General features: G+C 50.9%; 1 protein-coding gene across 5 annotated transcripts; it reads right to left on the bottom strand.

The window, feature by feature from the left end:
* Positions 1 to 1,341: 1,341 nt before the first annotated feature.
* Positions 1,342 to 10,245, bottom strand: Dnpep (aspartyl aminopeptidase). Of its 5 annotated transcripts, none has more exons than XM_039083368.2 (15): positions 10,082 to 10,245; positions 9,454 to 9,621; positions 9,285 to 9,373; positions 9,074 to 9,187; positions 8,700 to 8,825; positions 8,378 to 8,508; positions 8,079 to 8,154; positions 7,865 to 7,972; positions 7,058 to 7,135; positions 5,933 to 6,016; positions 4,844 to 5,004; positions 4,719 to 4,758; positions 4,522 to 4,623; positions 2,088 to 2,255; positions 1,342 to 1,487 (listed from the first exon to the last, which is right to left on the bottom strand). In XM_039083368.2, exons 2-15 carry the CDS (start codon positions 9,539 to 9,541, stop codon positions 1,437 to 1,439), a joined length of 1,416 nt encoding a protein of 471 aa, XP_038939296.1. In that variant the 5' UTR covers positions 9,542 to 9,621; positions 10,082 to 10,245; the 3' UTR covers positions 1,342 to 1,436. The 5 variants fall into 5 exon arrangements, with proteins under 5 accessions (XP_038939296.1, NP_001020050.1, XP_006245248.1 ...); NM_001024879.1 differs by having other exon boundaries at positions 9,454 to 9,547; positions 10,082 to 10,212; XM_006245186.5 differs by lacking the exon at positions 10,082 to 10,245 and adding an exon at positions 9,892 to 10,050 and having other exon boundaries at positions 9,454 to 9,547.
* Positions 10,246 to 10,987: the final 742 nt, after the last annotated feature.

A 10,987-nucleotide genomic window follows, 5' to 3' on the forward strand; every position in this document is an offset into this window, starting at 1 on the left:
CTGAGGCACAGCTCGATGGCCTGGCTCTGTACTCTTCTTTACACAACAGATAGTGAAAGAGTCTGCTTATCCTGGCTTTGTTCTGTTTCTTGAGACATGCTCTATATAGCCCAGGATAGCCTCAAACTGGATCTTCTGGTCCCAACCTCCACAGTGGGTCCTGGGGCACAGGCATACACCACCACGTACTTTCATTTACTGGGATTTCTTTCCCCATCACTCCTTCTTGAACTTTTAAAACTTTATCTGCATCTTTTTTTTTTTTTTTTTTTTTTTTTTGGTTCTTTTTTTCGGAGCTGGGGACCGAACCCAGGGTCTTGCACTTCCTAGGCAAGCGCTCTACCACTGAGCTAAATCCCCAACCCCATCTGCATCTTTTAATATAAAAGATTTAAATACATATATATGAAACTTGAAATAATATAACCAGTACCCAGTCTCTCCAAAGTCAATACTTTTTGAACTAGTTGGTAAATAAATCTATTTATACAGTACACAATACATGACTTTGATGAACAATCTTTTTTTTAGATTTTTTTTTTTCTTTTTTTTTTCGGAGCTGGGGACCGAACCCAGGGCCTTGCGCTTCCTAGGCAAGCGCTCTACCACTGAGCTAAATTCCCAACCCCCTTTTTTTTTTTAGATTTTTATGTGCATGAGTGTTTTGCCTGCATGTATGTTCGTGCATGACATGGGTGTACATGCAGTGTCCACGGAGGCCGGAAGAGGGGCACTAAGTCCCCTGCAACTGGAGTTAGAGGGTTCTGAGCCACCATGTAGATGCTGGGAACTGAACTTGGATCTTCTGCAAGAGCAGCCAGTGCTCTTAACCACTGAGCCATCTCTCTGGCCTCACTCATATCCTAACCCCTTAATAGTCTGGGAGATCGGAGGAAGGGGATAGGTGGTTTGTGGAGGGGAAACTGGGAAGGGGGATAACATTTGAAATGTTAAGTGAATAAAATAACCAATTTAAAGAAAAAAATCTGGGGAATCAAAATCACAATGAATGGCAGTGCTTTGAGAAGTGTGAAAGGGGCTGGAGAGATGGCTGTGTTCTTCTTGCAGAGGACCTGGGTTCAGTTCCCAGCATTTACATGGTGGCTCGTAACGACAGACCAAAGGGACCGATGTCTTTTGATCTTTATGGGCACCCGGCAAAACACTCATTCACATAAAATAAATCTAATAAAATAACAAGTGGTGTGAAGTCCCTTGTAAGCAGAAGCTTCTGGTTCGGGTGAGATTCGAGAAGGGACAACCTTTTACCTGGCCCGGTTCCAGAGGTTCAGGCCAGGCTCAATCCCCCACCCTGCAGCTTCAGAAAAAGCACAAGAGAGCTGGAGTGAAAATCTACTTTAATAACCCAGCATCAGCTAAACTGAGATCCTCCCCTCTCAATCAAAGGGGTGGAAGACAAGTCTTGGAAAGAGGCCTCAGTCCACCAAGAGGTTACGGCTTACAGAAGGGAACAGCTCAAAGAAGCCCTAAAATGAGAGGCAGAGGGAACTGGGAATTAGTGAGTGAGCAGGCAGCAGTGCCCCACCACTCACCTCCCATCACCTCCAGCTCTAGTAACAAGCACCGAGGCTTCTAAGCTTCATGCACTGGCTGCCTCCTCATCCCTCGGACCCTTTCCAATCAACCACCCACCTTCCTCTGGGGCCTTAAGAATGAGGAAGGGCATGGCCTTCGGAAGTGTCCTCAGGGCTAATGTGTTATAAAGGCTTAGCATTTCTGGGAGAGAGGAGCCTGAAGGGATGATGAATGCCTTTGATGGACACTGGAACCCATTTTCTCCCTCCCCCCCCTTCCCTGTTGACTCCCAAGGCAGCAGATTCCTCTAGCGCATGTTCTCACCATGACATTCTGCTTAGCACAGACCTCAAACCAACAGGCAGTCGGCCATGAACTAAAGCCTCTGAAACGCTGACTTCTCAGTAACTGCTTCCTCACTCACTTTGTTAGTGACAGAAGCTGACACAGGGACAGTTTTCTACACTGTAGTTTGACAGCAATTAGCCCCCAGCACCAAAGCAAGCCACTTACTGATGGTGCGCACTTGCACACACATGCATGAGAGTTACCTTGAAAAGGGTGAGGGTCTGGAGAACTCCAGTGGTACAGGCTGTCTCCCGGATAGAGTGCATGGCCAGTTGGGGGCTGCCTAAGTCCAGCACCCGAAGCCCCAGTCGAGAAGCCAAGATAGGTCCAATGGTGGTACCACATGGAGAGTCATTCCTGACCATGAGGTCCTGTCGGGAGGAGAGGTCATAAGCTAAACACTAGGTATGATCACTAAGATCAAGGAGAAAGCTACCCTAGAGCCACAGGGCAGGTAGTTCTGTCTTTACCCTTTTGTTATCCTCATATACAACAGGAAACCCCAATACACAAAGGGAAAAAACTTGGTAGTTCTAATGTTCTAAAAATTCTGGCTGGGATGAGGGTATAGTTCACTTGGCTGAGGGCTTGCTCAGCATGCATGGAGCCCTGGGTTAGATCCCCAGCAACGCATACACTGGGGCATGGTGGTGCACATTTGTAATCCCAAGACTTTGGAGATGGAGGAATTAGGAGCTTACAGCTATATCCTGCTTCAGAGTGAGTTTGAAGCTATATGGGCTACATAAGACCCTAACTGAAAAAACAACAACAACAAAAAAAATCATAAGATGATGCTAAATTTTAAGATTTTTTTAAAGGGTAAAACAGAAATATAAGTCAAATTTTAGTCAAGTGAGAATTACAGTATTAATTCATTGTACTGGCAGGTTCTGTGTGTCAGTCGTCACAGCTAGAGGCATCAGAGAGGAAGGAGCCTCAGTTGAGGAAATGCCTTCATGAGATCCAGCTCTAGGGCATTTTCTCAGTTAGTGATCAGTGGGAGAGAGGGCCCAGCACACTGTGGGTGGTGCCATCCCTGGTCTGGTGGTCCATAGTTCTATAAGAAAGCAGGCCAGTCAGCAGCACCCTTCCCTAGTCTCTAATCAGTTCCTGCCTTTGGGTTCTAGTCCTGCTTGAGTTCTTGTCCTGCCTTCCTTCCGTGATGGACTTTGCTCTGGAACTATAAGCTGAATAAACCCTTTCTTGCACAACTTGCTCCTTGGTCATAATGTTTGTGCAGGAATATAAACTTGACTAAGACAAATTGGTATCGGTGTGGTGGGGTATTGCTGTGACAGACCTGACCATGTTTTGGGGAGAGCTGTGGAAGGACTTTGGAACTTTGGGCTAGAACTGTTGAGTGTTAAGAGCTCAGTGGATGTTCTGTAGGAGCTTGGAAGAGAAGAATGTTGAGAGAGTGCAGAAGGTGGAGGCATGGCTCCATGACATCTCACAGGAAAGGGCCCTTTGCTATTTTAAGATTCTGTGGTTCTTGTTTGCTGGGACTGAAAGTGAAACTTTTACATTACTAGGACAGCTGATGCTGGTCAGCTTGAGCCAAGAAGTTAGCAGTGATTAAGAAGAGACCATCACTGAGGTGAAATCTTCTGGGAAGTGTTTTCTGAGAGCACAGAGAAACTGTTTCAAAGGGCTATGCTACTTCGCACTGCAGCTGGACTTGATAATGTTTAAAAATCACCCAGGTGGTACTGGTTTTGAAGGCATGAAGGAGTCACAGAAAGCAGCTGAGGCTTGACACTAAGGCCAGGAGAGGTGAAGGTGCAGCCTCAGGGGCAGTTGAAGGTCCAGGACTGAAGAGGTCATGCAAAGAAGCTGAAGCCTGGCACCAGGAAGTGAGCTTCAGAAGCAAATTGGTCTAGGTGAGCCTCTTCTCTTGTCCCTCCTGCTCTCAACGCCGGCCTTCTCTCCTGCTACTAGACTAACCCATTCCTATCCCCCTGGGGATCCTTCTGTTTGTTCCCTCTGGCTGAGATGTTCTTCCTCTGGACCTTCCCACAGTATTTCTTTCTCAGCGGCTACCTCTTACTTCTTCCTAGAGACGTCTCTGTGAGTGGACCAATCAGACACGACATGGGACAAGATAGAGACACTGACGTACAAACAGTCCTTGTCTAGTCCTGTCTCTCCCAGAACTTGGGTGTTGTCCTTCACTGGACTTCCCTGGCCCTAATCCCTGATGTGGAATTCATGTGGACACATGCAATGCAACTGAGGACAATGAGGGGCGATTTCAGGCCAGAAGGAAATGAACACTTGGGATTCTCCAGTCTTGAATATTCCTTCTGGGTTGAGGTATAAGAAAAGAAAGACATGGGGACGTGGGGTATTAGAAGGAAAAAGGATAGGACTAACCAGGCGGTAGGAGTAACCCTTACAGAAGCCAGCAGGCAGGGTCACGATCATCCTCACCTTACAGATGAGCACACTGAAACTCAGACAGCTTAGCAAACTGGGCCCAAGTCATGCACCTAGCTCTGCACCCAGACCCCGATCTTCTCAATCATCGGGACTCCCTCCACTAAAGCCTATCTCCCACGCTCCCACTCACTGGGGCACATCAGCTTATGTCTTTATCCCGTTCCCTCCACCATCCCAGGAAAGATGCCCATTCACCTGCAGAGGGACTCCAACTTGGCCGGCCACCTCTCGAATCAGGGACTCAGACACCGCATTAGAGGCGTAGCGCTGCTTGCTGTTCACCTTGATCACAGGACCCTGGGAGCAGTCAAGGGGAGACAAGGTGAGGCCTGCGTGAAGCACACAGGCCAGAGTCAGCCAGGACACTACATCTTTGAGAAGCAGCATCTCACCTTATGGAACAAGGGCCGATGGTTTTCTTCATGCTTGTCCCTGTGAGAGGTAACAAAGATCAGGAGGGCTGCAAGTGGGCTATGCCGAGTCTCTAGCATAAGTACTGTCTGGTATGAAGACTCACGAGTAGTTTGGGTGCACAGCATGGGCCATGTCTGCACTGATCATGAAGGACTTAGGTATGGCTTCCTCGAAGGCAGTCAGACGCTGAGGTGAGGCTGAGATGCGCCGTAGTATCAGCTCTGTCAGCAGAGACTGTGCTCCTTGTGCACTCTCTGACCCCACCTGGAGATGGCAGAGATTTGACTGTAGGAATCTGGACATGGGCCTGGACTGTAAGGGCTCAGTGTTCAGAATGGCCCAGGATCCACCTGAGTCACTTGGTAGGGATAGGTGTCCTCAGAGACTTTCCTAAGCCCTGGCCATTTCTGAATAACTGACAGTGGAATGGCAGTCATGTAAGGGCTAGAAATAGCACTTACTGATGGGGTTTCCACACTGCACTCCGACACTTACATTTAGGGCTCAGCAGATGTCACAACACCCTGAATAATTTCCCTTACATTAGTGACAGAGACTGTTAACTATCCATGATACCTTTCATAACAGAAGACCCAAAGTAAAGCTACACAACTAACTCCCAGCTAGAGACAGCATTCCAGTTTCCTTTTTAGCTGAATGTGGCCACACTAAGTTCTGTGAATGTAAGTAATACTGAATTCCATTTCGGGATCAGACTCTTAAAGACACAGGCATCTATTCTCTGCCTTCTCCTTTATTGCTGACTGGCCATAGAGGAAATAGACAACTAGCGTAATAGACCAGAGACCTATCCCAACTGCTAACTGACCCAGGGAATTACTTGAGAGAGCATTGGCTACCTGTCAAGCTCCACCACAGCATCTCAAGATTACAGCCAAATACACAGCTGAGAACCCATTATGTGCAAAGTCACAGACCTGAAAGATAACCTGTGCAGTGCCCCCATCCTTGGGACAGGAATGCAGCAAGGTATACAAGAGAATATGGGCTACGGAATAGATCTGTTACAAAGATCCATTTAGAGCCAGAAGGGAGCAACAGCTTGGAAGCACTGGCGCTCTCCTCCTTCCTCCTTTGGGGCCTCTAGAATGCTCTGGTCCACTCTGAGTGTCAGCCACCAAGTAGCTACTGAATACTCCACCCAGGGACCTGGCTCCAGCCCTCCACATACCTCTTCATTGTCGTAGAGCGTGACCATGCGCACATGTGGCTCCCTGGCCAGGGAGGCAGGGGATGCACAGGAATCAATCAGTGCCTAGGTAGGGAAGGAGACAGGCTCATCATCCCTGCCCTTTTGCTTCTTACGACTTTTTTTTTTTAAAGATTTATTTATTTATTTCATGTATCGAGTACACTGTAGCTGTCTTCAGACACACCAGAAGAGGGCATCAGGTCCCATTACAGATGGTTGTGAGCCACCATGTGGTTGCTGGGAATTGAACTCAGGACCTCTGGAAGAGCAGTCGGTGCTCTTAACCACTGAGCCATCTCTCCAGCCCCCGCTTCTTATGACTTTGTCTGCTTGTACCTAGGAGGGAGATGTGGCCCTGCCAGTGAGGTGGACTGGGCTCTCAGCAACCTTTCTCTTAGGGCACTGCCTGGCAGCGAGTGGAAGAGGACCTTTCTAATGGAATAAGTAAATCCATTCTCTGGGTATTTGCTCTCATACACTCCCATGCACAAGGCGGGAGGATAATGTTGAAAACAAACAGAAAACTTAAGTCCTGGGAGGTCAAACCAACGGGCTTCCATTAACAGCTCTAGACATGTCCATGAACCCAGCTGGTTGCCTCAGAAGCAGACACAGGCCCCAGATCTACAGTTCTACCCAAAGCCTATCTCCAACCACAAGACAGGCAGGGAGAGGCAAGCTGAGCAGCAGAGGAAGGGTAAAGGGGAGAAAGCTGAGAAACAGCCTGCCTGGGGTAGAGCAGAAGTGGAGACTATGAAGGTGAGCAAGAGGTACAGACAGCCCTACTGAGGGTTCAAGGATCACAAAGAAGGCAAGCAGTAAGTGAGAGATTGTTTTCCACAGTGGCAAGGCCTTTGTTTTCAGACAGAGGTCATTAAGGAAAAGTAGATGACACCATGGCACCCCACTGCCACCTTTTCCACATCAGCTCCTGGCCCCAGACCAGCACAGTAATAGTATGTCAAGGCTGCAGCATATAGGCCCTTCCCCGAGCCAACAGGGTGGAGGCCTGGCTAAGTAGCCATCTCTCACCACCTCCTGGGGCTCCCACCTCAATTCTTAACTCCCCGCCTCTCATGCTGCCTGGGTGCCCTGGCTCCTCACCTGCAGAGCACAGAAGCAGCTATGCAGATTGTCCAGCCGAGGAGCAAAGATGAATTCTTCATAAGCTCCACCCAGGGTCTAAAAAGACAGAATGAACACCTAAGTGCCCAGCCCCTCCCCACTTCTCCCTGTTCCCAAGGGCCAGAGCAACTCTTGACTGTTGGCTCAGGAAACTATTCTTGCTGTTCAGCAGAGAATGAAGGCCAGGAAAGGGCAGCCTACAGTATCTGACCTCTACTGGAGAGGCAGGTCAAAGGAGGGCTAAGTGGTCACCAAAAAAAAAAAAAAAAAAGCAGCCAGCGGTGGTAGTGCACACCACTGATCCCAGCACTGGAACAGCAGAGGCAGGAGGATCTCTAAGCCAAGGCCAGCCTGGTCTACGTAGTGAGTCCCAGGACAGCCAGGGCTACACAGAGAAACCCTGTCTAGAAAACAAAAACAAAAACAAAACAAAACAAAAAAAACGCAAAACAATGCCAACTAAAAGGAAGAAAACAGCTAACAGAAACTTAGGACCAAGGATCCAAAGATTTAGCAGCTCCCTACTTAGCACTTGGAAGGCACCAGGCCTCTTTCCCTCAGAGGTTCAGAGCCAGCATAGGACAAAGCAGATAGGCACCACCTCACACATCACACCCAGTCTCGGTAGGAGGGTCTTCTGGGGAGATGCTCTGCTTATTGGCTAACTACTGAAAGCAGAGGAAGTGCCAACTACTGGGAAGAACAAGGATGAAACTAACTGAAGAGCTTCAGGGATATGCTATGGTTGGCAGGGACCCTGGAAGACCCCACCACAACCCTCCTTACTGCAGGCTGGGTGTCTGCCAGGCAGAGCTCCATCTCCATGATGTTGTCAGGACTCAGTCCCAGATGGGTACAGAGCAGGGACATGAGGACTGAGTGGTGCCGCTCATCCTGTAAGGCAGGAGGTGTTGGAAGTTGGCTCTGCTCGTCTCTGCCCCTTTCGAGGGACTGGTCTGTTTCCACTCTGCCACCCTCCCTGGGGCAGGGAGCTTCTTACAGTAGCACTGAGAGGCCCTGGTTCAGGAGTCCCTTTCTCCAGCTCTTCCTGAACTGCTGTGGCAAGAATAGGGACTCTGTGGGGAAATGGGTTGAGAGAAGGGAAAGAGACAGCCATGAACATAGGCCTCTTCTCGTCCTCCGACTCCCAGCCCACTCCCCAAATGGATTGAACTGGTTTCCAAAAGTGCAACTTGATGATGGTCACTAAGAGGTGGTCCTCTGGGTCCCAGTGGGTCCCTCTGTTACCTGGTGCCATACCCTACCCCTCACAGCCATTAGAGCCCTTGATGTACTTACAGGTGCATCTCTGTGTTGGGCCCAAAGTTCTCATTGACATTTCGCTGCAGATGGATGGCCAGATGCGGGATGCGCAGGATGGGCCGCTCTATATGCACAAACCTCTGCTCCAGTCTGCCTGACGTAGGGCACTGTGGCCAACTGGCCAAGTCAGAACTGGGCACCTCCCACATCCAGCTGATAAAATCCCTTACTAAACCCAGAATAACCATGTCCCCTCTTCCCCACGAGGACTCTTCACTGGTACACTGAAGAAATGTGACACTCAATCTTCAGGCTGCCGAAGAGAGAACCTCCCCAGTTCCTAGCCCCTCTATACCACCTTGATAATGACTCGTCCAGCCAAGGTCAGGTCCCGGTCAAACCACGTGCTCCAGATCCCACCACCATAGGTCTCTACGCCCACCTGGTGGTAGCCCACCTGGCTTCGGCGAGATTTGCGTTTCACCTGAGCATAAAAATGAGAAGAAAGGGAATGTCTGAAAGGTAATATCTGGAAGTGAGACTCAGGCAATAAGTTATACAGAGCAAACATCACATCAGTTGACAGCTGAAAGTGGGGGTGGGGGAGCATGGGGCAGGTTTGCCTACTTCCCAGGACCTTGGGATAGAGCCTTCCAAATTGAGCCTCATAGATCTCTTCATCCCAACTGCCCCCGCACCTCCCTTCAGTCCAGCCAAGTCCTAACTCCTTACCCGGAGGCAGGGACTGTCCGTGTGGGCCCCAATGAGGCTGAAGCCATTGCCAGGAACATACTGGCCCCCCACAGCAAAAGCAATGATGGTGGAGGAGTTCCTGGTTAAGAAGTACTGGGGGAGAAAGTTGAAAGACAGGGGCGTGAGTTGCTTAATGACCTGGAACACAGGACTTTGAAACAGGGTCTGACCCCATACTATCCCTTAGTACCTTGTTTTCTGGTAAGATATCCCAGCCCTCTGTTTCCTTGAGTTCACGGAAGCCAGCCTGGAGTAGGCGGCTGCGACACTCGGCCACGACTGTAGGAAAAGGGCTCTCACAGCAATGGAAGTTGGTTAAATTACTCCCACTTCTAGCCTCCCTAACCGTGGTCACCTACCATGGAAAGGAGAGGGGCTCCGGTTCACGAACTTGATGAGCTCCCTGGCTGTGGCCTGGATAGCCTCTTTCCTAGCTCTGCCGTTCATGGCCACCTACGGGGAAGGAAGGGGGAATTCAAGCTGTTGCCAAGTCTAGGACCACTCTTTTCACCCGAGCTCCGAGGATCCTAGAAATGAGAACGCCAAGGCTCAACCTCTGCTTCCGGGGGATTCATTAGCGACAGATGTGGATTCCTAGGTCGACCGACCGCCCTCGACTCAAAGGTTCAGTTCCAAGGCTAGAGGACCTCCACCCAGTTTTGTCCCTGGAACTGCAGGACCTGAAAGGCCCGCCCCCTAAATCCCAACCCACTCCCCGCCCAGCCCGGAAATCCAGCAGCGGAGCGGACCTCAAATCTGAAAAGGCCACCGTGTCCGGAATCAAAGCACTACTCCACCTGTCCTCCCTCCCAGTCAGTCCCTGGACAGCCCTTCAGACTTCCGGAAGGTCAGGCCACCGCGGAGGCTTTCAGTTTTACTTTGAAACCGGAGTACGCTCGTCTCAGCGCCGCCTTAAGCGTAGCTCCAAAAGGGCGCGCGGCCGGCTGTCTAGACGAAGTTGAGGCGCGACCGGCGGCAGCCACCTACCTGCATAGTCCTACCGCACTCCTCTCCAGGGGTCGGACTTCGGCCCGCCCCTGCCTCTCCGCTCCTCCCTTCCTGATCAGGCCTCGCCTTCGCCGAGCTGTGGGCTCCGCCTCTCGTCAGGCCCCACCGGGTCTCCACCTCAACCAGGCCTCGCCCCGCCCCCGCTGCTCCGGAGCTCCGCCCCTTTCAGGCCTCGGTCGGGTTCCACCCCTGCTTCTCGCTCAGTTCCCGTCAGGCCTCCTTCCAAACACGCGGACTGTTCTGCGCCAATCAGGCCGCGTCCCATCCTCACTACTCCGAGAGCTCCGCCCCTGTTAGGACATGTTCCGGTTCCGCTCCCGCCTCACTGACCTGCCTCCTCCCAATCAGGGTGCGTTCTAACCACGTGGACTAGTCAGCACCAGTCATACCGCGCCCCGCCCCTCTGTCCCCTAGCTTTGCCCCGTTAGGGGATGTGTCTCATGCCCTGCCCTCATTGCTCCACTAGCTCCGCCCCATCAGGGCTACTCTCCAGACCCTGCCCCCGTTGCTCCTCTAGCTCCGCCTCTTCAGGGCTTCCTCAGCAGGCCCCGCCCCTGCTGCCTCTCTCGCCCCGCCTCCATCAGGCGGAGTCCTACTGGCGTCAACCCCCTCTGCCCTTCCCTTTGTCAGCAGCCTTGAAGCTGAGGCGAGGCGTTCAGCTCCTGGAGCACCCTAGGCAGGGGAGCCCACCGCCGCAGCAGGGCCCTCTAGCGCCTCGGTGGTATTAGCACAGCCGCTGACCTCCATGAACTTAAGATAAATCTAAACGTGTTATGGCATGTAATCCTCAGAAGTTTACTGTCAACTTTTTGTAGACGAATTAACGGAATGAGGAGATTAATCTGTCTCTAGTTACAAATGTCACAGCTGGGCTTTTGACTCCAT

The sequence above is a fragment of the Rattus norvegicus genome, chromosome 9 (assembly GCF_036323735.1).
Source record: "Rattus norvegicus strain BN/NHsdMcwi chromosome 9, GRCr8, whole genome shotgun sequence".
Classification (NCBI taxonomy): domain Eukaryota; kingdom Metazoa; phylum Chordata; class Mammalia; order Rodentia; family Muridae; genus Rattus; species Rattus norvegicus.

What these genes read in the sequence shown, in the direction of transcription:
- Dnpep (XM_006245184.5), bottom strand. Translation starts at nt 9,669, where the DNA reads ATGAATCCCCCGGAAGCAGAG. An exon ending in CGCTCTACGACAATGAAGAG is followed by an intron (nt 5,005 to 5,932) that starts GTATGTGGAGGG and finishes TGCCATCTCCAG; the next exon opens with GTGGGGTCAGAGAGTGCACA. An exon ending in AGACCCTCACCCTTTTCAAG is followed by an intron (nt 1,488 to 2,087) that starts GTAACTCTCATG and finishes CTCTCATTTTAG; the next exon opens with GGCTTCTTTGAGCTGTTCCC.